The sequence below is a fragment of the Sorex fumeus genome, unplaced genomic scaffold (genome assembly GCF_029834395.1).
Source record: "Sorex fumeus unplaced genomic scaffold, SorFum_2.1 ptg000047l, whole genome shotgun sequence".
NCBI classification, from domain to species: Eukaryota; Metazoa; Chordata; class Mammalia; order Eulipotyphla; family Soricidae; genus Sorex; species Sorex fumeus.
In genome coordinates, this window is record NW_026606104.1 from 37164587 (window position 1) to 37189245 (window position 24659).

The 24659-nt window shown below is 47.1% G+C and overlaps 2 protein-coding genes across 2 annotated transcripts in view; one reads left to right on the plus strand and one right to left on the minus strand.

Annotated features, from left to right (window-relative positions):
* LOC130031877 (phospholipase A2, membrane associated-like) overlaps nt 1–10311 on the minus strand; it is a 65974-nt gene extending 55663 nt beyond the window's left edge. Inside the window, exon 1 of the mRNA XM_056123415.1 lies at nt 10244–10311. Within this exon, the coding sequence (XP_055979390.1) occupies nt 10244–10275 (32 nt within the window). The 5' untranslated portion in view covers nt 10276–10311. The remainder of the gene's footprint in view (nt 1–10243) is intronic.
* Nucleotides 9344–20407, plus strand: PLA2G5 (phospholipase A2 group V). Its single transcript, XM_056123419.1, has 5 exons — nt 9344–9465; nt 14509–14555; nt 16425–16569; nt 19051–19157; nt 19927–20407. The coding sequence occupies exons 2-5, from the start codon at nt 14519–14521 to the stop codon at nt 20049–20051; spliced, it is 414 nt and encodes a 137-aa protein (XP_055979394.1). The 5' UTR covers nt 9344–9465; nt 14509–14518; the 3' UTR covers nt 20052–20407.
* The last annotated feature ends 4252 nt before the right edge of the window (nt 20408–24659 follow it).

The window sequence follows — 24659 nt, forward strand, 5'->3', positions numbered from 1 at the left end:
TTTCCCAAGGCCGGAGAGAGCCCCTACACACATCCCAGCATTAGTCATGAAAGCATGAACGTACACATCTCAAGAGGGGAGATGTGGGCGAAACATGTGCTCAGTCACCGCATGTGCTTTGCCACATAGGTAGAAGCAGCACATGGTCTTGGGCAGCATATGCACCTCTCTCTTCTTTTGGGCATCAATATACACAATAACCTTTCAGTATCTGTATTGCAAATTCCTCCTTTTTTTTAAAGGACAAATGATATTTTACTGCATTTATATAGCATATTTTGCCTCAACACTGCCATGAACAGACACTTTGATTTCTTTCCTAACTTAACTGTTGCAAATAATGCTCTGGTGAACGTGGGTCTGCAAATACGTCTTTGAGACCTTGCTTTCCATTCTTTGGGACATATACACAGAAGCGCAATTGCTAGATCATGTGGGAATTCTATTTTAAATTTCTACTTTTAACTTCAACTTCTACTTTAAACTTCTTTTTAAAAACTTTTTTTTCAACATAGTTTTGATGAAAACCTATTGATTTTTGTTTTGATTTTTTGGGCCATACATGGTGGTGCTAGCCCAACAGGTAGGGCATTTGCCTTGCACGCAGCCAACTTGGCCGACCTGGGTTCAATTCCTCTGCCCCTCTCAGAGAACCTGGCAAGCTACCGAGAGTATCTCGCCTGCACGGCAAAGCCTGGCAAGCTACCTGTGACGTATTCAGTATGCCAAACACAGTAACAAGTCTCACAATGGAGATATTATTGGGCCCACTTGAGCAAATTGATGAACAATAGGAGAACAGTGACAGTGACAGTGACAGTGACCTGGTGGTGCTCAGGGCTTACTCCTGGCTCTGCACTCAGAGGTCATTCCTGGAAGCTCAGGGGACTATATGTGATACTGGGAACTAAACATGGGTTTGGCCACATGCAAGACAACCAACCTACCTGCTATATTACCTCTCCAGCCATCTATTTTTAACTTGTTAAGGATCTGCCATACTGGTTTCCACAGCAATTGTAACATTTTTCTTTTTCTTCCTCCTTTCCTTCCTTCCTTCCTTCCTTCCTTCCTTCCTTCCTTCCTTCCTTCCTTCCTTCCTTCCGTCCTTCCTTCCTTCCTTCCTCCCTTCCTCCCTTCCTCTCTCTCTCTCTTTTCTTTCTCTCTCTCCCTCCTTCCCTCCCACTCTCTCTATCTCTTCCTTCCTTCCTTTCTTTGTTTTTTGAGGGGGCACACTCGGTGATGCTCAGGGATTACTCCTGCCTCTGCACTCAGGAATCACTCCTGGCAGTGCTCAGGGGAGCATATGGGATTTTGTGGATCAAACCCAAGTTGATCACTTGCAAGGCAAATGCCCTACTCACTGTTTTATCCCTCCAGCCCCAGCAGTTTTACCTTTTTATGTTGACAGTACACAGGGTCTGTTTTCTCCCACTCATTCTGAAAGAATCAAGCTGTGTGCCCCCACTTCCAAATAGTCAGTGACTGCCTCCTGGGGCCCATGCTTTTTGGATAACATTGGTTCATCCTTTGTCCTCCATCCTTTGTCCTCTGCAGCAAGGAGTTTAGGTTTATTGAGTAAATGCGGAAGGCCCCGCCAGACCAATCCTCCAGCCTGTGGAGGTGGCCCTAGGGTCCTTAGGTGCAAGGAGGGACCGACTGAATAAACACAAGACACAAGAGACATAATGCAGTTTAGAAGCAGAGAGAAAAAGGGACAGGACAGAGCAGACAGGACAGCAGACAGGATAGGACAGGACATGACTTTATTCAGGGCAGCAGGGGTATTATATACCCTGCAACGCAGGCATACATCACAGAAGGCAATTACATCACTAAGTCATGTCCATATATGGTTAGGAAAGTTACAAAGTCTATACGTTTCACATACCAGGCATGAGGTAGTTACACAAAGGATCATGTCCATATATGGTTAAAGATGTCACAGGATCTTTACATTGTTGAATACCTTCAGTCACAGGGAGAAGCAGTAACAGATGTTTCCTGGAGATATATATATACGTAGTTCTGGATTTGCGTAAGAGGGGCCAAGATAGCTACAGTATCAGACGTGCATCTGCCAGGGTCAGAGGGTCATGGAGGTCAGCTTCCCACAAGTTAACACCCATCACAATGCTCCCAAAGCACTCCGATCTCCTCCATATTCATCTTTAACTTCTTCTTTGTGCTCTGCTTCCTCAATCTGTTAATCACTTATTTCCCTTAAGATCTGCCCTGTGACTTGGAAAGTCAGATTCTTCAGAGGATTAATGGATTTTGTATTTGTAAGTGAAATATTGTTTTTCTCGTTCCTTTATGTCCTTTGCATGGTTTACTTTACAGCAATGCCCTTTTGTATAGATATAGGAAGACAGTTGTAGCACTATAGCACTGACCTCCTGTTGTTCATCGATTTGCTTGAGTGGGCACCAGTCATGTCTCCATTGTCAGACTTGTTATTACTGTTTTTGGCATATTGAATACATCACGGGTCACTTGCTAGGCTTTGCCATGCCAGCAGGATACTCTCGGTAACTTGCTGGGCTCTCTGAGAGGGGCGAAGGAATCAAACTCGGGTCAGCCGTGTGCAAGGCAAACGCCCTACACACTGGGCCATCACTCCAGCCCAGGAAGACAGTTAACCCTATGTCTTTGCAATTTGAGTGTTAATTGACTCCAAATAATATTTATTCCTGGGCATCTGTCATTTACTCAACTTAAGTCTCAGTTGTCCTTAGTTCCTAACACCCCAAAAGGAGGGTCCAGATGAGGGAATTGGATGGACCTGGGGCAAGCCATAAGCTACCCTGACATCGAAAAGGGACAGGCCGAGCGCCATAAAACTTATAAGAGTACAATCATGGACAAATTCTGTCATGACCCAAAAAAAGTAACAGGAGAAGGACTCTGTTGGGGTTAGGAGGGACTAACCTGGCCTGAGGACTATAGACTGGGATATATAGCGAGATGTCCCCAAAGGAGCCACCCTTTCAGCTTAATGTATCTATTACTGTGTCCATACAAAATGACTAGAAATACTATTAAGAAGTAAATTTAAGATGAATGTTTAAATGAACCTGGACTAAGGAAAGGGGAAGGTAATACACCTGAGTTGCTAGTCTGTCCTTGGGTGGATCTCCTTGCAGGATGAGATTTTGTCTTAGAAAAAGCTTTCCCTGAGGGAAGGGCTTTACATATGTTGATTGTGTAATCACACCTATGTGTATTGCTAACCCCAGCTCCTGAGGATTGGGTCGAGAATTAAGGCTGTAAGATGGGCGTGAGGAGCCTGGAATGAGGGGCAGTAGGAGACTGGAGTGGGAGGAGTGAGACTAGAATAGGACAGAGATGGGAATAAATGGAAATTGATCACCGACCAGCCTGGCCTCCTTTCCTCCTTCGTTTCACAGGTGCTATCACCCTTACCGGGTGGGGAAGCAGCTCCTGACTACCAAAGGCACGGGATGTTCCCACACTTTTTGAACTTACAGGTGCTCCTAAAGTGTTTACATAGTATTTACTGAGTAACTACTATGTAGTAGACTCTAAGTATTATTTTTCTTTTCTTTTTAAAAAAGTTTATACATTGGTTAAAAAAAAAAAGTAGGCAGAGAAGCAGCTTTACATATGTTGATTGTGTAATCACACCTATGTGTATTGCTGGAACTATGTGACAGTTGGATGCCCGGTAACTCAGCTTTCACTTCTCTATCTTGTCTGTAAGGAAGTCATGTGGTACTTCAGTCAGATGTCCTGTGAAGATCCCTATTATGTCTTTATTGGGTCCCAATCTCTCTCTCTCTCTCTCTCTCTCTCTCTCTCTCTCTCTCTCTCTCTCTCTCTCTCATGAGTTTACTAGGAGAAAAACTGAAAAGGAAAAATGTTGATGTTAAGACAATGTAGGGCTCTCCAGGTAGAAAGCAGCAAAGAGGCAGTTTGGACATGAGGTAATAAGGAATAGTGAAGATGAGGTTAAACAAAACACACTCCAATCTACTCAATTCTGGCCTGTGGTTGCCCGGCAGCAAACTACATCCAAGATAGTCATGCATTTTACTTTATTTATTTGTTACTGATTTTGTTTTCGGGTCATACCCAGCAGTTCTTGGGACTTATTCTGAACTCTTAATTAAGGATCATTCATGCTGGAATTTGGGGGACCATATAGAGTACCAGTGATCAAAACCATGTGCAAAGCAAGTGCTCTGCCCCCTGTACTATCTCTCTGGCCCTTCTCCCCATTTTTTGGATAGAGTTGTTTCTTTTTTTGTTGTTGCTAAGTTCACAAGGATTTCTTGGATTCAATCCTTTGTCAGATAAGTGGTGGGAAAAAATTGCTTGGTAAGTGGAACTGAATCTTTGCTTCTAACCTTCCAACCCAGGGTTACCTGAAGCCCTAGGAACTGCTTTGCTTTCCCCACATTGTGACTTAGGAATTAGTTGCTAATGTATAAATTTTAACACATCTCAGGCAAAAATTCAAAGTGGCTTCTCTTTTAAAGGCAAGACAACTGGATCAGAGAGATAGTACAGTGGGTAGGGAACTTTTTTGCACATGGCCAACCCAGGTTCAGTCCCTGGCAATTGCTGGAACTATGTGACAGTTGGATGCCTGGTAACTCAGCTTTACACTTCTCTATCTTGTCTATAAGGAAGTCATGTGGTACTTCAGTCAGATGTCCTGTGAAGATCCCTATTATGTCTTTATTGGGTCCCAATCTCTCTCTCTCTCTCTCTCTCTCTCTCTCTCTGTTTGGTTTTTGGATTGCAGACACCAAACCCTTGTCTTTCGTTATGGTACAATGAATTATTGGTACTGTGGAGTTCCACTCTCCTTTTACAAACATCAGTTTCTCAATCCCCTCCAATACGGAATGGCAGAGTGGACACCACATATAATGAGTTCCCTCACATTTCAGAGACAGACAAATTTTCCAGTCAAAAGAGAAATCAGGAAAAATTTCCTGGAGAAGGAGGACTCAATGTAGACTTTGTGCAATCCTAGTCAGCATCCTAGGTGACAGCTAAGTATTTGATGGGGCTTGGGTGTTTCAGAAGCTCAGGGTGAGTGAACCCTGATGTCCCTAGCTGCCTTGACAAAGCTGCAGCTCTTGAATGAGTGTACACAAGGCAGACACAGCAAGTGCCAGAGCACAGGCAGTTTGTTGGAATTTTCCATTCATTCATCAAATAGTTTCTGAGGGTCTCCCAGACAGACTCTGTCCTAAGTGCTGGCATAGAAATAAGTTGGGCAAGAACCCTACCCTCAAGTGTCTCCCATTCTGTTGGAGGGGGAAACTGTCTGGGCTGTCCAGTGGTTGAATTGTGAATGATTGGATTTATTTTCAGAGACGGGAGTTGAGAGGGGCTGGATTGTGGGAAAGACAGTTTTCTGTGGAATACTAAGCTAGAACGTAATCATTACAGTAATTATCATTCAAATGCCTGCCTGATATTTAAATGTGAGAATAATTCAAATGCTGTTGACTAGTTCTGTTTGAGGTGTGGGCTTGGACAGGGGATGAGATTAAAGCTAGAGCTGGAGGCATCCAAATTTACTCAGCAAAACGAACTGATGATCTGCTATGTATCAAATGTAAAGATGAAGTCCAGACATAGTATACTTACCCTTGTGGAGCTCTTATTTAGAGGACAGATATAATAATGATTATTTATAATCATGAGGATTCACTGAGCAGTTTCTAGGTGTCAGACACTGTGGGTGTCCAAGTCTGCCCTTTTACCTACATCATCTCCTTGAATGATCACAATTAGGAAAGAAAGTCTTCATTTTGTGTTGCTTTTTGGGCCATTCCTGGTGGTACTTATTCCTGGATCTGTGCTCAGGGATCACTCCTAGCGGTACTCAGGGGGCCATCTGCCGTGTGTTGGATCAAACCAGGGCCAACTATATGTGAGACAAGCACCTTAACTTCTCTAGTGTCTCTCTGACCCCCTGAAGTTTTTAAAAATAGGCGCCACACCAGTGTTCCTGGTGGAAGATGTTAGGGTCATTCTTACAGATGTATAATGTAGTGGGGGGGGGGAGTCAGGTCCAATGGTGCTCATCGGTCAGCAATGCCACCCCCAGCAGTGTTCAAAGATCCATGTAGTGCTGGGGATCAAACCCCAGTCTCAAATATGTTTAGCATATGCTCGATCATTTGAGTTATCCCTGTCCTTTTCTTTCTTTTTTTTTTTCCTGGATTTGTTTTTTAATTGTCCTGCTTTACAGATGATGAAACTGAGTTCTGAAGAAGCCACGTGATGCAGCTTTGGTTGCTATGTTGTGGTTTTTTTTTTTGGTACTGAGGATCCAACCCGAGGCCTCACCCATGCAAATGCACTTCCAATGAACTACATCCCAGGTCCCAGATGACCCGAGTTGAGGGCGGTTTTGTCCAAAAAGCTAAGGCTCTTTATTCCAGTATTGTGCTCTCTCCACATTCATGCTTTTAATCATCTGTTCACTTGGTGTCAGTGCCAGACTCTGCGTGGTCAGGGCACGCCTGGTATCAGAATGGAAATCAAATATAAATCCCTGAGCACAGATGAACTCACCCTGGGAGGGGTGAACAGGGTGGAGAAAACTCCTGTAGCTGGTTCCTTGTACACACCGCCATGTGGGGGTTCATGGAGCAGAGCAAAGGAGGACAGTGGGCTTAGGGTGGTCTTTTAAAGGCCACAGGGGAGAGAGTTTAGAGGAGAAGGTGGCCAGCAAGCTATCATGCCTGAGAGAGACCAAGTAAAGGCTAAATATGAGTGACACCCAGCTTCGGGGATTCCCTATGAAAGTCAAGTCGCTCAGGGCTGAGAAAGTAGCAGGAATGTGTGTGAGGAGGCATCTCTGTCCTGAAATGTGGTTTTTAGGGGGAAGGAATTGGGGTGAGCAGGCCACAGTGGCAGCCCATGGTTCCTGGCTTTGCCTTTGTTTGTGAGGTTAGAATGTCGGGCTCCTGTGTGTGTGCTGGGGCGGGGAGTAGAGGGAGGAACTGGCAGAGAAGAAGCTAAAATGCAGATCAGAGCTCCTCTTAGACATGGCCCCTGCCACTCTGTATAATTATTTGATGTCTTTACCACCTGCTTGCCCCAACCATGGAGTCTAGGAGCTGTCTCGTTCACACTGGGTCTCCATTGGACTATTTGTACTGAATAGGATTTGCCTGGTCCCTGAGTGTGTGTGTGTGTGTGTGTGTGTGTGTGTGTGTGTGTGTGTGTGTGTAGAAAGGGGACAATAGGAACAGGGTTGGAGGGTAGAGATGGTAGGGATGAGGTTAACACAGGTGGAGAATTTGACTGGGGGAGGTGTCTTTTTTTTTTTTTTTAAGATTTCTTTTTATTGAATCACCGTGAGATAGACCCTTAAAAAACTGTTCATGATTAGGTTTCAGTTGTACTGTGTTCCAACACCCATCCCTCCAGCAGAATACATTTCCCAGCATCAAGGTCCCCAGTTTCCCTTATATCAACCCTATCCCCACCCTCATCCCCAGCCTGCCGCTATGGTGGCACTTCTCTCTCTCTCTCTCTCCCTCTCTCTCTCTCTTTCTCTCTCTCTCTCCCTCTCTCTCTTTCTTTCTCTCTCTCTCCCTCTCTCTTTTTCTCTCTTTCTCTCTCTCTTCACCTTCCCTCCCTCCCCTCAACCCCCAATTTCTGCCCCCACCTCACCTACCCTCTGCCCCCCACACACTTGTGGTTGATTCCAACCGTTGATCAGTCCTCCTAGTCCCTGTCTTTGGGGAGATGTCTTTTTGTTGTTGTTGTTTTGGGGGTCACACCCGACGATGCTCAGGGGTTACTCCTGGCTCATGCACTCAGGAATTACTCCTGGCAGTGCTCAGGGAACCTATGGGATGCTGGAAATCGAACCCGGGTCGGCCGTGTGCAAGGCAAATGGCCCTATCTGTTGTACTGTTGCTCCAGCCCTTGGGAAGGTATCTTAATGGTAAAGTACAATCTTGTATGCATGAAACCTGGGTTCAATTGCACTGCACACAAAAACCAAGTGAAGAGATGCTCCAGCAGTAAAAAAAAGCAGGGAAAGGAATTTCAAAGATCAACTACTCCCAGCTGTATCCCTTGGCAACCATCCTAGCAAAGGACTCTTACCAAGGTAGATAGTCCCACATGGGGCAACTTGGGAGAAACCCTATAAAAGTCAACTTGAACAAAGAAAATGCACACATATGTTGCCCAAGCCCATGTGCTGCCTGTGCGCATGTGTTGTGGCCAAGCGCATGTGGTACCCAAGCACATGTGTTGCCCACATGTCCCCTCTTGAGATGGTTACTTTCATATCTAATGCTGCATGTATACTGGGGCTCTTCCTTTGGAGAAGCTATGTTTTCTCTTGAGCAAGTTATTTTTTTCTTTCCCTCTCTCCCCTTCCTCAAAAACCTCCAAATAAAATCTGTTTTGATTTTTTAAAAAAATCCAAGTGGTGAATTAAGAGAAACTCTATCCCCCCCACCCCCACCCCCACCCCATTCTTGGGAAAACACTCTGAAGTTCGCCTATCACTCTAGGTGATTATTTTGCTGTTTACAGCAATTTAGTAAATCACTTAATCCTAAAAGCCCTCTCTAAGGCAGGCCAACCACACCCAGCCCTGAAGCAGCATAGCTAACAGCCAGGAAGCCAGGACTTGAACCCTGGATATGACTTAAATCCAAATTTCCTGTACCCGGGCTGAGTCTGCAATGTTCCCTCAAGCCACACGCCTCCCACCCATCCTTATTTGATACTGTTTATTCCTTACCACCAGACTCTGCAAAGGCTGGGCATCATTATTCTCATATTTCACAGGAAAAGAGACAGCTAGCCACGGACCCAGGGGGTCATACAGCGACTACAAGACAGTGGAGACTCCAGCCTGGTGGTCTCCCCTTCTCCCCCAAAGGGAAGAATCACATGCATTTGGTGGAGAGTCAGGATGTAGTAGCTGGGTGGGGGAGATCAGGGCGCTTCCACAGGACTGGAAGCAGGACAGAGGACCCCGTCCCGGGCAGATTGTGAACAACAGAAAAAGGATGGGGCCCTCTGGTAGGGGTGCGGCTGGCTGCCAAGGCGGGTCCTGGGCTGAGGGCAGAAGGAGACAGAAGTAAATGTGAGAAGGAGCAGGGCGGGAGTGAGGGGAGTGCTGGGGGATTTGACAAAGGCCCGGGGGGGGGGGGTGGTGGCGGGAGGGAGGTTGCACCCAGAAGAGGTTCGAGGTCCCTGGGTTGGGGGTGGCTCAGGCCAGATACTCGTCAGCGTGGCTCTTGCTGGGCTTGAGCCAGCAGCCACTCTGGCTCAGAGAAGACAAGAAAACCCCAGGCTCCTGAGAGGGAAAGCCTTCCTATGAGTCTTAGCAAGAATCTTGGAGCCGGCCCACGCAGGGCTGTGGGAGGGGGACAGGGAGGCCTTTAAAACCCAGCTGGCCCTGGCTGGGGCTTCTACAGGCCTGAGGAAGGAGCCAGCTCACGGGTGAGAACACCTCTGCTGGGGGCTGTGTGTGTGTGTGTGTGTGTGTGTGTGTGTGTGTGTTTTGTGTGTATGTCGCGTGCGTGGCACATGTGAGGGCTCCCAGGGCATATAGGGGCTGAAGGAGAAGCATCTAGCCCACCCTGTTGGGGAGTTTCAGAATGCAGGGAGGGGCTTTGTGGGGAGCCCCCGGTTCTCTTTGCCCCTCCCTCTAAATTGTGAGGAGGGCTCAGCAGTGCTTTTATGCATATAGCTTGCTGCTTTTCATCCTTTGCAGCTAGGACATATGAACTGAAGGTCCTGGGAGCTCATGGGGGGTGGGTGTGTTGCGGGGACATGCTGCCTTATATGGAGGATCTGTCCCTCCAGTGACCCAGCCTCTTCTGGGCCCTTGTTTTGATGCCCCGTCAGGCTGTCTGTCTCCAGCTCTCCACTGGTGATTACTGCGGCCCCTGCTCCACACCAGAATTATCTCTGGGCTGTGCTCATTCAGCGTTGCGGTTGCCTGATAAAAATAACCAACCCCACATCCTTCTCCATTCATGGTTCATTTTCCAAGGCCCAGAAGCACCTCTTCCGATGCCTCTGCTCTCTCCTTTGTGAAACTTCTTTTGCATTCTTTGAGACCCCTTTAGTGGGGACTCCACGGTATACCCCCTACACACCTACCATGTTCTAGAATGACCTAAACTACATCTCTGGGATTTGGGCTTTATTTCAGTATGGGGAGGCTTAACAGTTCAGAAGATGATCACCACTGGAGAGATAATTTGTTACTCACTGTTTCCAAGAGAAAGGGATGCACCGTAGCATGCAGGGTCACACTGGAGCACCAAGGGTCATCAGTAGGCAGAAGGAATGGGCAGAGGCATGACCCAGAGCCTTTATTGGGTTTTATGCAGGAAAGACAGGCGGGCAGAGTCAATGTTTAGGATTGGCTAGTTGAAATTGTAGCACACTCTGGGTTCCTGCTCAGGCCCTGGTCCTGGGGTGATTTAGGGCTGGGGAAATATGGGCTTGGAGTGTGAGTGCTGGATAAGGAAGTGGTCAGGCATGAGAGGTTAGAATTTGGTGATCTACTACAAAAAGACACTTAGTGGATAGTCTTTTGCTATCTGTAGATATTCTGGGAAGGGGGCAGTTTTTTCCCAACCTCCCAAGGCTTCCAAGCTGTTTCTTAAAATACAGAAAGTAAGCTACCTGAATAATACACAGGGGCTGTCCAGAGGCAGTAGACTAGAGTCAGTTTGAAGAGTAGATTCCTCAGCTCGGCTAAGGGTCCCCAGTGGGTTTAAAGAAATAATGATCAGTGCCTGGCACCTCAGGGTGCTGGTTATCTTCCCCCTGTTGCAGGTCCAAAAAGCAGTGGAAAAAGTTGAGGCAGGGTACCATCTAGGGTCATTTCCCCTGGATGTTTAGGGGACTCAGAGCAGACACTGTGATTGGAAGGAACCCTCAGGAATGTTCTTGGAACTCAGAACGGCTGCTGGACAAAGGATGGCATGGAGACCCTGGGGACTGGAGGTGTGTCTGCAGTCTGGGCTCGGGAAGTGCCAGGCCAGGGCAGAACACTGGCAGAAGTGACTGTGGAGTGCAGAGAGGGAGAGGCAGGGTTTTGCGAGAACTCCCAGTGACCCCGAGTTCAGCTGAGGAGATGGGCAAACAAGGACGCTGGGATGCTGGAAAGGAGGTGGTGCGGGGGGGGACAGGCAGCAGGCAGTCACCGGCAGTGACCTCTGAGAGCAAAGTCAGAGTCAACACCTGGCTAGAGACTTGGAGAATCGCCTCTCCCTCTGGCTGCAGGGTTTTGTGGACTCAGGGCCGGTGATTAATAGGTTTGCAGGAGGCACAGGATAGAGAGGATGGGATCAGAGGCCTCCGGGGCTATGAGGGGAAACACGGGAGAGAACCCGGTCCCCTCAACTCACAGGAGAAACTCAGCTCGGTGAAGTGCACACACACCCTCAATTTAAACCTCTTTCTTGCTATGTTACTTCTGGCAAGTTCCTTGAACTCTCTGACTCTCTATTCCTTTACGGGGTTCAGCCTTTCCAGTCATCAGGAACATTGAAGATAACTCATGACATTTATTTGTTTATTTTAGTTTTGGGGCCAGGCCTGATAGTGCTCAGGCTTTACTCTTAGCTTTGCATCAGGGATCGTTCCTGGCAGACTCAGGGACCACTGGGATGCTGTGGAACAAAGCTGGATTGGCTGTGTACAAGGCGAAAGCCCTACCCGCTGTACTATCACTCCAGCTCCTGAATTACTCTTTAGGTAGGTGTGAGGCAGATATGGTGCAAAGGACATAGGAAAATGTCTTAATTAAATTCTTTTAAAAGAAGGAAAAGGAATCAGGGATGTGGGTCAAGTGGCTGAGTACATGCATCACATGAGCAAGAACACACACACACACACACACACATAAAATCAGGAGGAAAAAATAGTGACAATAATAATAATGAATATGTTATCTTAAGTTAGCCTGGTTGTATTTGATTTTATTATTTCAATGCTATTGTAACATAGAATGTGAAAAGAATTACAGAGGAAAAGGGCCTATGATCATCAGAGTACTTTGGATCCCTAAAGGCCAGGCAAGTCTCAGAAATGCTCAAACTTCCTCCCTGAGTACCTACTTGGAGGTGGGCAAAACTGTATTTGGGGACTGGAGAGATGGTGGGTAAAGCACTTGCCTTGCATGCAGCTAACTGGGGTTCAAGCCCTGTCCCCCATATGTTTCCCTGAGTCTTGGCAGGTGGGATCCCTGAGCACAGAGCCAGCAGTACCAGCTGGCTCAGCTTTGAGCACCACTGGGTGTGACCCCCAAACCAAACCAAACTCTGTGTTGGTGATACAGGTAAAACAGCTCAACTCCTGTCTCCAAGACATCAGTACAAGACACCCCTGAGATGGGCATGAGATGGAGAGGAGTGTGAGTCACGGGAGCCAAGATGATTCAGTAGCAAATAGTGTCTATGCTGCAGCGTGAGGCTATGAGTTCCAGCCCTGGGGGTCCAGCAAGCATGGTCTGGCAGCGCTGCACATTGGGCCACACTTCGAACACAGAGGAACCCCATCAAAGAAGTGTGTGATCCCCATAAAGCACCCCAATCAAACCTGTGAGCAACCCCAGTCACTGCAGCAATGAAGGGAAGGGAAGATGGATTCCTTTTTCTCAGAAATCTCTCTGAGTAAAAGAGGAAGATTCTGAAAGAGGAAGGAGTACAAGTCTCTGTGTAAACTCACACAAAGGGGGAGCAGCACACAGCGGTGGTGGCTCTATCTCTCCCGCCGCCCGCGTTCCGTAGTCTCACCCTTCTCCCACCCCAGAGAGGTTGATGGCGATGGTCAGGCGATGGTCAGGCGGAGGAAGGAAACGAGGGCCAGGCTGGTTGGCATTAGTAGTAGTTTATTTCATTCCTCTCTCCATCTACACCAGTCTCTCTTGTCTGTCTCTGCTTCTGTCTCTGCTCCCCTCTGCCCAATCTACAGTCTCATTATATCTCTCTCCAAGAGGAATTGGGGGAACAATTACACATAGGTGCGGTCACAATCAATAGGGGTAGAACTCTTAGCCTCAGGGAAAGCTGCTCCTAGGACAGATCCTCATTATCAGATCAATCCACCCTAGAGTGGATTCTCCTGGGTGTATTTCTCCTCTCCTTGTCTAGCAAACATATAAGCATATATAATATAAATCATTTTGTATGGATACAGTAAGAAATATCTTAAACTTATAGAAATATCTTAAACTTATAGAATTGCTCTCCTGGGGCCATCTCGATCTCAGACTACAGTGCTCAGGCCAGATAGTCTTTCCCACCCCTAGCAGGATCCCTTCGTCGTTACCTTTGGATCATGACAACATTTGTCTATGATCAAACTCTTAACTAGGCACCTTGGCCTGGCCCATTTCGCTGCCCTAGGTCCATTCAGTCCCTCGTCGGGACCCTGCTTTTGGGGTGTTAGGAACTAAGGGCAACTGAGGCTTAAGTCGAGAAAGCAGATGCCTGGGAGTGAATAATATTCAAAGCCAATCAAATCCTAAGTTACAAAGCATGATGTTAACGGTTTTCCTGTATCTATACAAAAAAGATATTACTTTAAGGTAAACTGTTCATAAGGCATAAGGGGAGGAGAAAGGCAATATTTAAATCACTCATACATATAAAATCATAGATTTCTGGGAAACTGATCTTACAAATTAACAAAGTCTGATTAAGGGGAAAGCTGATTAACTGGGTGGGAAGGAAAGCATAGGGAAGACTGTTTACCGATAAACACAATGGAAGTGGAAATGCTTCAGGAGCACTGTGATGGGTGTAACCAGATAGATGGGTGTAACCAGATAGATGGGTGTAACCAGATAAACCTAAGCTTCTTGTGGAAGAAGGACAAAGCAATGTCACCCTACATCTCCCCCTTTTCTGTTTAGAAAAACACAAAAATTTGAAATAGAAAGAGTAACGATTACAAACAAAAAGGTCTCATTTGATCACAATTTGAAGAGTTGTTTCTGCAACAGCAACAGTATTAACCTAAAATATTTGGAGCTATATTCCAACAGACTCAGAAACTCATTTTCCTCTTTCTTCTGGCCCTGCCCAGGTTCCCTCCATCAGTCCATCCAGGGATCTCCTCTCTCAGTCCATCTGTCCTTCATCAAGGCCAAGTCCAGTCAATTCTGCTTATCCCAACCAAACTGCCTTTCACTGAAGAATCTCCTCTATTTCTCGGGTCGCCTTTAACCATTTCCTGCAACTGCGTCAAGGGCAGTTGTGGGGGAAAATTCTCTCCCATCCGTTTGTAATAGGAATGGCACCCGCATGAATCTATCTCCCCCACCAAAACTCAAAGTCCCTGTCTAAGCTGTTTGTCCTCCACCTGGTGCAGTTGTATGCAGTTGTTGGGTCAACAACTTAGGCCCCTTGCCTCACTTTGCCTGTTCACTGTCCTCCCCCTCCATGAGAAGGTGGGGTCCTGGGGGACTCAGAGCTAGCGCCTGATTGATAAGCCTCTCATGAGTTATGTTTTCTTTTCCAGAACCCTGAAGATGAGACGCCTTCTCATGCTGGTTTGGCTCCTGGCTTGTAAGTGCTAGCCCCATGGCCTCTGACCTAGGGGTCTTGCATTCTATGGGCAGAGCAGGTTCACGGGCAGGAGGCCCATCCTGGAGTCCAGAGCCCCAACATTGAACTTGGGCTCTGCGTTTGCCGTGGAAGTGCCTCAGCCTCTGGGCCTGTTTTCTTATCCATACCACAGAGCATAGCATCACATGACACCAGAAGTCGGGCTGAGGCTAGATTCCAGGGTGGAGTGGGGGTGGTGGACACAACGCAACTGCACCAGGTAGAGGACAGACAGCTCAGACAGGGGCTTTGATGCAAAATAAAATTCAATCAAGCCCACACAGAAGTCCAATAGAAGTGAGATCCTAGGGGCTGGAGCAATAGTACAGTGAGTAGAGCATTTGCCTTGCACGCAGCCGACCCGGGTTCTATTCCCAGCATCCCATATGGTCCCCTGAGCACTGCCAGGAGTAATTCCTGAGTGCAGAGTCAGGAGTAAACTCTGTGTATTGCCAGGTATGACCCAAAAAGCCAAAAAAAGAAAAAGAAAAAGAAGAAGTGAGCACCTTACCTCAATATTCCACCATTTCCAGCTCAGGTTCACTCCGGCCTATCTAGGCCTTCCACACACCCCACCCGCTGCAGGCTCCCTGCTAGAACTAACTGCTCAGAACAGGGACGGCCCACTGTGGCCCTTCCTCCATAGTCCATATCCTTCCCCCTGACAGGCTACCGAGCTCTTTAAGGTCCTGACAGATTCCTGGAAACTCAAGGAAACCCAAGAATGTAGAGAGAGCTGCTGACTCAATGCTCGACCCTGAACAAGGCACCATCCCCGACCAAGCCTTAGTTCCCTGGAGATGTGAGAGAGATTGCCTTTAGTAGGCCCCAGTAACGTCTCCTTCATCCTAGCCCTGAGATTTTTTTTAAAAGTACCATATTCAAGGCTCTTTCAGGATTAGGAGGATGAGACCCATCATTGTTACTGTTATTTAGCATATTGGGTATGCCATGGGGAGTTTGCCAGACTCTGCCATGTGGGCAGGTCACATTCAGTAGCTTGCCAGGTTGTCCAAAGTAAGAATGAGATAATACGATGTCACTTCCGGGAGTTGGGTTTTATAGTCTCTGGGTCTTGGCCATTGATGGGATTACACGGCGCCAGGGGGTCAGTTGGTGGGTGTGACCCCTGCCTCCTGGAAGATGGAGGATCTGGGTGGAGGATGCTCAGCCCCGATCCAAGCAGTCTTGGAGATCTCAGCCCTGGGACCTGCATGCCTTTGTTCCTCTGCCGGTACCTTCATGCATGTGGAGAGTGGTCTTAGCATGGTTGTGGCTGGTTCTGGAGGTCTTCGGCTGCTGGAGCTCTGCTTGGGGTGGGGAGGGAAATTCAACCCGCCCCCCCTCCAAGGGGCCCTGGCGAGGACAGCCAGGTGCGGGGGCAGGAGACTCTGCCGTGAGAGAGATGGTTTTCACAATCTCAAAGGTGCCATCCTCTTCAAGGATTCTGTGCTTTAGGTGTTAGTAGGGAGTATAGAGGAGTAGAAGAAGTGGTGCATTTTCAGGGGACACAGAAACTTCTCTTACCTATTTCATACAGAAGCTGTATTCATTATACTTTGTGTGTGTGTTTTTAAATGTTTACATGTATTTTCCAACATACTTGTATCTGCGCAAAGAGTATATACCTTGGGCTGGGAACATGGCTCAAGTGATAGAACCTGTGCCTTGCTGTGTGAGGTATGGCTTCCAGGGATAGGCCTGACCCCTGAGCACAAGCAGCATCAACACGAAGAGGGAGAATGAAAAAGACATGTGGCTGTAGCCAAGCCCCACAGGTGGAAGAAAGGGCTGGAACACAAGAGGTTTCATTCCCGGTTTGTCTTTCAGCTGTGCCCACTGTGCCCGGGGGCTTGCTGGAGCTGAAGTTAATGATTCAGGAGGTGACGGGCAAGTCTGCTCTGAAGAGCTATGGCTTCTACGGCTGCTACTGTGGCTTGGGGGGCCAAGGGACCCCCATGGACCGTACCGATTGGTGAGCTGATGATTAAGTGCCCTTTGTGTTCTGGGTCCTGTGCTCCCTCTTTCTCATTTTTTTCTCTTCTGGAAGATGAGTACTAAATTTTATAGAAGCCCCAATTTTACAGAAAAGAAAAAGGAATCTCAGGGAGATTAATTGAAGTGTGTATACATGCGTGTATCCAGATGCTTTGGATCATTTTCCAGATCACTGCAACCTGATGTGTCCCTTGGATGATTGTTATATAACAAACCATCTCCAAATGCAGTGACTCCAAAGGGTAATGAGTATTTTGTTTATGGGAGTCAGACATTTAGGTAGGATGAGGTGGGATGGTCTCAACTCCCCCACCTCTCATCTTGGGCAACTCAACTGTGGCTGTCCGGTCCGCTTTCCCAACAGCTCACTGCCATGGCTGACACATGATGCTTGTCTGTTGGCTGGGAGCCCAGTGGGCACTGCGAGGTAGGGTGGGGGGATGAAGGAAGGAGCTCCTCTCTCTGAGGCCCAGCCAAGGTTGTTTGGACTTCACAGCATGGTGACTGCTGGATTGATTCCAAGAGGAAGTGTCCCAAGATTGCAAGATAATAGAATCTGGTCTTTTTCTGACCAGGCCTCAGAAATCCTATGGAGTCATTCCCATTCACTTTTGCTGTAGACTGTCACAAAGGTTTTCAATGCCAGAGGCCCTGGATTCCTGGTTAGGTGTTGAAGCTCCAAAACCTGTGAGATAGGATTGCTCTTTAGAGAATGCAATCTTTTGGACTAACAGTTTTGATGTTCAATACAGCAAAATAGGCAGTTCAGCAAATTGGGGACAGATGATTGGAGCCTCACTTTTTCAGCTGGGGTGGGAGTTTACAGACAGCAAGGAGAAGATGTAAAACCAATCCATGTGGTGACTGTGAAGAGCTGGAGATGCAGTTTTGTTTAGCTATTAAGAATATGTATATATCCCATCTTCATCCTTGCTGTGTGTATATATATATATTAATAGGTGGGCATAACTGGTTGATATAAAATATATATTTAGGTCCTCATCTGAGAGTATCTAAGAGAAATAATATCCCAACAGCAATAAGCAAAATGTATTATCCAGATTTGCTTTATAATCATTTTCTTCAATAAAAGGAAGGAGGCTTCTTGGAGAAATGGCAGATTCTAGGATCAGGGGAGGAACTATACTAGATGAACCAAAAACCTTTAACGCTGAAAAGTAAGAATATGCTCTGATGAACTGAAGTAAACCCCATGTTGATGGGTGTGTGCAAAGGAGCACAGGAAACCTCAGATAGAACCCCAATAGTAATCATTAGAATAATCTGAATCTGTTTTTCATCATCATTTTTCATCATCCTGTTAATCGTCGATTGCCTCGAGCAGGCCCCAGTAACATCTCTTTCATCCTAGCCCTGAGATTATATTCATGGCTCTTTAGGAGAATGAGACCCATCATTGTTACTGGTATTTGGCATATTTGGTAGGCCACGGGGAGTTTGCCAGACTCTGCCCTGTGGGCAGGCTACATTCGATAGCCTGCAAGTTTGTCCAAAGTAGGAATGAGATAATAAGATGTCGCGCGGCCGCGAATGCGGCCGCGCGGTTCCGGGATCTGGATTTTATAGTCTCTGAGTCTGTATTAAGAGAAAAATTGCAGAGAAATCCTCAGTAGTAGGGTGTCCTATAATACTCCAACCTGACAGGCTGGAGTCCCAAGGGTTGGAAGTCATGTGTTGCATGTGGGAAAGTGGGGTTGTATCCCCTGTACTGTACAGTCCCCTAAGCACCACCAAGCACAATCCCTGAGCAGTGCTGGATATAGTCCCCAAACAAAAGCAAACCACTCCTTCAAAAAACACCTGACCAGCACTCTTCAAAACTGTCAAGATCTTTTGACAGAGAAGGACAGTGTGGGAAAAGGGTAGGTTGTGGTGGAGCTTATTGGTGGTGTGGGTGGTGTGTAACTCCCATTTGAAAAGGTGTGAACTTATACTCCTGAAACATATTCAGTGATGAAAACCAGCATTCATGCAATAAAACTAGTTACAAAAAAGCCAGGAAAGTGTGAGAAACAACCCTAGCCAGAGGGGCCTAAGGAGACATAATGATTAAGTGGTGTCCTAGATAAAATCGTAGACCAGAAAGAGTCATTAGGTAAAAACAATGAAATCTAAGTACACAGTGGACTGTTAACACTGATGAATCAATAATGATATATTCTATTATGAGTTAATAGTTATTTAGTCAATAGTGTATCCATTTTGGTGTGTTCGTTATAATAAGTATATCATTCAAATATAAGATGTTAATAATAGGGGAGATGAGGTGTGGGTCAATGGGAACAGTCTGCACCATCTTCACAAGTTTTTTGTAAATAAAACAGCAGTGCTCTTTCGAGAGCAGCTCTCCTCCTCCCTTCTCTTTGCCTGGTCACAGGCACCTGGGTCACCTCTGCCAAGCCCTTTCTCTCAGCATCTCCCTCTCTTGCCTCGGCAGGTGCTGCTGGGAGCATGACCAGTGCTATGGACATCTGCAGGAGGAAGGCTGCAACATCCGGACGCAGTCCTACCGATACCGAGTCCAGCGGGGCAAGGTCACCTGTGGTAAGCTGGAGCCTCCCACTTAGACACTGTCCCTCGAGGTTAGTCAGCCTCAGTTGGGGACAGGGAGGGGGTCAGGAGTACTACAGCAATGGCTGATGTCTAGAAGGGCAGAAGGAGCAGTCACGCGATGCCAATCCTTTGCCTTTTTGCTTGCTCCCCCAAATACTTTGCGGCAAGGGTCTAATCTCTAGGTTTTACAGATGAAGGATCAGTGGTGACAGCTAGAATGGGACTTTGAGCTCAGGGCCGTGAGAATTCAAAGCTGATACTGAGGATGGTGTCCCCATGAGAAGTGGGGTTCCTCCAGAGCAAGGGGTTGCTTCCATTAGTAATCTAGGAGCTCCCAAGATAGGGATTGTGTGTCTTCCCTCCATCAGACCAGGAGCTCCCTGTGAGCAGGAACTGTGTCTCCCAGGGCTGAAACCTCAGCCCTCATGGCTGCGGGGCCTCCTCCATCAGATCATCCATCCCTGCCCTGTTGAATTTGGGGTTTCCTGATCCCAGAGTTTCTCAGTCATTTTCCCATTGTGACCTATTTCAGGCCTTGCTTCCTTCCTATGCCCCACCCTGTCCAACTGAGTGGGCCCCTAGTCTATTGCTGTGAGGAGACCTTCCCCTGTTGTCCCTTGGAATATCCTGAGAAATGTTGCCCTAGCAGGAGCTTGCTGCAGCAGGAAGCAGCCCCAGGAATCTGCTCAGACTAGAAGCAAGTCATGTCAAGACAAAGGTGTCTGGACTATGTTTCTTACACTGTGTCTGGTGTTCGCAGGGCGTGGGACCTTCTGCCAGATACGGCTTTGCGCCTGTGACCAGAAGCTAGTCTATTGCCTGAAGAGAAACCTATGGAGCTACAACCCTCGTTACCAATACCACAACAAATTTTTGTGCAGATAGTCAGCCTTGCTGGGATCCCATAGACCCAGACTCGTGCCACACATGCTGGGGTATCTGCCGGGTCTTCCAGAAGGATTTCCATTGGGTGCCCCTTCATTCAGGGTTCCCTGGGGAAGCCTCAGCCTTCGCTTCACCTGAGGATACCCAAGATTGATTCTGGTCAGAAGACTTCTCATTCCTGTGTGGCCAGAGGTCAGCCATGGGAGTGCTGAGGGAAACCCCCCCCCCCCCCCCCAATTCTAGGCAAACTGGGATCCCTCTCAGACTCTGAGTATACCTGTATTCAACTTTCCAGGACACATTTGCTTTTCACAGCCTGCAGCTGACTTATCACTATCACCCTTGAGAGAATTTTTACTCAAGTAGAAATAAAATTTACTCCATAAATCTATTATTTAGACACTAAATAAAATTAATTCTTGAGATCCATGTGAACTGCCCAGTCAGACACGTGCCTCGGCTGTGAGGGTCTCATCTGTGCCTCCTGCTTTGTCCTCAAGATCCTAAGTCCAAAGTTGATGAAGTTCTCTCAGAGGTAGGGGGTACAGAGTAGGAAAGAAAAGGGCTTCTGGGGTGAACCTTGGGACTTCTTTGGGGTTCATTTTCTTAACCTTTACAAGATTCTAGAACCAGCCTGGGCCTTGTTCTTCCTCCAGCAGGAGAGGAGATGATTGGCAATATACTTCCAGGTCAGGGGGCACCATTCAAATGCAGCCTTGGGAGCCGGAGAGAGCTTCAAGGACAGAGTGCACACTTTGTGTGCAGAAGGCCTGGTTCAAACCCAACATCACATGGCCTCATGAACACTTAACTGAGAGTAGCCCATAAACAAAACACAGGTGTGCCCGCAAAAACAAATTGTGTCCTGGCATCTGCAGCTGTGTGGTCTCAGATCCCACCCCAGGACCTCACAAAGTTTCAGTCTCCTTGGAAAAATAATCAAACGAAACAAAAAAGGGGACTGAGGAGGTGGCCTGAGGGGCAGAACGTAGCACAGAGAGGTCTTGATTATGAGGTTTTGGTTTTGGGGCCACACCTGGCAATGCTCAGGGGTTACTCCTGGCTCTGCACTCAGGAATTATTCCTGATGGTGCTCAGGGGCCATGCTGAGATCTCCAAGCCTGCTCGGATCGGAACTGGGCCTTCTCCAGCCAGATCCCCCACCTTCCAGTAGGTAGGCGTTACACCCACCAGTTGGTGCCGGCGCCAGGTGATTCCCATCAACGGCCAAGACCCAGAGACTATAAAACCCAGACATCATATTATCTCATTTTTACTTTGGAGAACCCAGCAGGCTACCAAAAGTATCCTGCCCGCACGGCAGAGTCTGGCAAACTTCCCGTGTCGTACTCAATATACCAAATACTAGTGACAATGCTAGGTCTCATTCTCCTAGCCCTGAAAGAGCATTGAATATGGCTCTTTTAAAGTCTCAGGGCTAGGAAGTAGCAGACGTTACTGGTGCCTGCTCGAGGCAATTGACGAACAACAGGATGATCCTGATCTTGATTGGTGCTCAGGGGAACAGGTTGGATGCTGGGGATCAAACCTGGATCAGTTGCATTCAGAGACAATGCCATATCTTAGTATCTTATCTTGGAATATCTCTCCAGCTCCAAAGGGGATTTGAGTCTGAGATGCTGCATGCTTCCTCAAGAACTATCTGGTGTAATCCCTGTTTAAAAAAAAAAGAAGAAAAGAAGTCATTGTTGAATGGACATGTCAAAGACATTTTGACACCAGGAATGCTGAGGTTCTGGGGTCTCACAGAGCTGGGCTTTAACCAAGTTGCAGCAATGGGGTTTAGTTTTACCAAGTAAGGACATTAAAAATCCAAAGTCATCTATCAATTCTTCCAAGAAAGGGTGCTTGAATACCAAGACTGCAGAAAGAAGTACTCATTCCAAAACATGGTCCTTCCTGAGAAAGGGCCTTTGGCTTCCTTAGCCTGAAATAATCACACGATAAATAGGGTCTGTATTTAAAAACCTCTGGTGTTGAATACTTTCATGACCAAATTTAATTTCATGAGATTACCCTGAATGGTCTAGTATTTTAGAAAAGTATGATATAGAGTACCAGATGGGGCTCAGATGTCCAGGAAGACTATGAGTATGTTTTTATCAAGATTTTCCAAAGTATTGCAGCTATCTGAATTCTTTCTTCCTTTCTTTCTTTCTTTCTTTCTTTCTTTCTTTCTTTCTCTCTTTCTTTCTATCTGTCTTTTCTTCCTTTCTTTTTTAATTAGTTGCTTTTTTTTATTGATTCACCGTAACAAAATTTTAATGTTTGAGCTTCAATCACACAGTCATCAAATACCCATTCCTTCACCAGTGCGTGTTTTCCACCACCAAAATCCCCAGTATCCCCTCCCCCACCCCCATTCCACACGTCCCCCTGCCTGTGTGGCAGACAGTTTGCACAACACTCTCTTTCTCTGGGCTGGAGCCATAGCACAGTGGGTAGGGCGTTTGCCTTGCATGAGGCCGACCCGGGTTCTATTGCTCTGTCCCTCTCGGAGAGCCTGGCAATTTACCGAGAGTATCCCACTCACATGACAAAGCCTGGCATATTCAATGTGCCAGTGGGATACCTGTGACATATTCGATATGCCAAAAAACAGTAACAACAAGTCTCACAAAGAAGACATTACTGGTGCCCGCTCGAGCAAGTTGATGAACAACCGGAGGACAGTGCTACTCTCTTTCTCCATTTTAGTTACCTTCGATATTTGAGTCCAGTCCCACCACCACTCATACCTGCCGAAAATGCAATGCTAGAAAACGTGTTTTGTATTGCTTGTTATGGATACAATATAATGTTGTGCAGCCACCAGAGCAGCCGCGCACTCTAGGAATTCTAAAATTTTAATAATTAGGGTCTGAAGAAATTGCTGCAGCAAGTCACTCAGGATTCGTTTGTGTTTCTCTGGATCATGGCCGTGTAGGAGCTTAAGTAGACGGTGGCTGGATGTGGCGTCATCTCAGAGTCCCATCGGGGCGGGGGTGGGGGGAAGGAGAAGGGCCCCCTCCTCCTCTGTCCCAGGAGGCCTGGCATTTGCCACCACCACCACCACCACTCGTACCTGGAGCTTGTCATTGCAAAGTCCAGGGCCATCTCAGCAGCAGTGTCTCGGGTTCTAGATTCGTTTGTCTTCTTTCTTTTCTTTTCTTTTCTTTTCCTTTCTTTCTTTCTTTCTTTCTTTCTTTCTTTCTTTCTTCTTTCTTTCTTTCCTTCCTTCCTTCCCTCATTCCTTCTCTTCCTTCTTTCTTTCCTTCCTTCTCTTCTTTCTTTCTTTCCTTCCTTCTCTCCTTCTTTCCCTCCTTCCTTCCTTCCTTCCTTCCTTCCTTTCCTTCCCTCCCTCCTTCCCTCCCTTCCCCCTTCCTCCCTCCCTCTCTCTCCCTCCCTCCCTTCTTCCTTCCTTCCTTCCTTCCTTTCTCTTTCTTTCTTTCTTTCTTTCTTTCTTTCTTTCTTTCTTTCTTTCTTTCCCTCCCTCCCTCCCTCCCTTTCCTTCCTTTCTTTCCCTCCCTCCCTCCCTCCCTCCTTCCTTCCTTCCTTCCTTCCTTCCTTCCTTCCTTCCTTCCTTCCTTCTTTCCTTCTTTCCTTTCCCCTGTTTATCTTTCTTTTTTGTTTTTAACCCAAACCTGGTGGTGCTCAGGGTTTAATACTAACTCTGTGTTCAGGCATCATGCCTGGCAGGACTCAAGAGACCATGTGCAATGCCAAGGATCAGACCAGGTCTATCTCAGCAAGTGCTCTACCTGCTTTCATCTTTCCCTCCTTTCTGTGACACCCCCTTCCACCCATCCTAGTCAAGTAACTTGGATTCATTACTTCTAGGTGACCAATTAAGTTGGTGCCATAGTTATTTTTAGTGAACACTGAAAATACTATGGGAGTGGGGAGCTTGTAAGAACATGATGGATGCAAAGTTTTCAGTTCTACTCAAGAGCTGTCCAAGGGCCAGGAAGAAGACAGAAGACAGCTGTTTGCTGGAGGATGGTCTGAACTTAAGCAGCAGGTATTCCCACCATAGCTGCTGCCACAGATGTGCTCTGGTTGCAAGGGAAAATCCAGAAAGATTCTAGTCTGCGGCAGCAGGCTGGTTTTTTTTCTTTTCACCTTTGAGTAAAGCCATCAGAAGCCTTCACTTCTGCCTCCAGAATTCAGGGCCAGCAGTATGCTTGTTTTCCCCCTAGTGCTCTGGCATTTGGTATGAACTGGCCTGCACATGACCTTCATGGTCTCTGCATTTCCCAGGACATCATCCTGCTCATTGGACCTGGTGATCAGGAAGAAACAATGACTGTAGACACCTGTGTGCCAGAGGTGGGAAATAAATCCCACAAAAAGTCAAGGGTCTGGAACTTTAGTGGCCTCTCACAGGGTGCCAGGGTTTGGAGCATGCAGCGAGAGCCTTTTCCAGGTCTACGCCAGATGGTGCCTGCTGGCCCTCCCATATGTTGAGAAAGGAGCACAATGCCTTGTAGGCCCCTTGGATTTTGGAGACAGCTCTAAAAAGCTGATTTGATGGGACTACTGCAACTCATTGTAAGATGACGGGGTCGACTGCCTGCCATGAGAGGGGTCCTGTCCCAGGAAAGGCTC

Excerpts from the sequence above, each read along its gene's own strand:
- PLA2G5 (XM_056123419.1), top strand. The coding sequence starts at position 14,519 with ATGAGACGCCTTCTCATGCTGGTTTGGCTCCTGGCTT. Across the intron at positions 14,556-16,424 it reads GCTGGTTTGGCTCCTGGCTT|CTGTGCCCACTGTGCCCGGG; the intron begins GTAAGTGCTAGC and ends TTTGTCTTTCAG. Across the intron at positions 16,570-19,050 it reads CCCATGGACCGTACCGATTG|GTGCTGCTGGGAGCATGACC; the intron begins GTGAGCTGATGA and ends TTGCCTCGGCAG.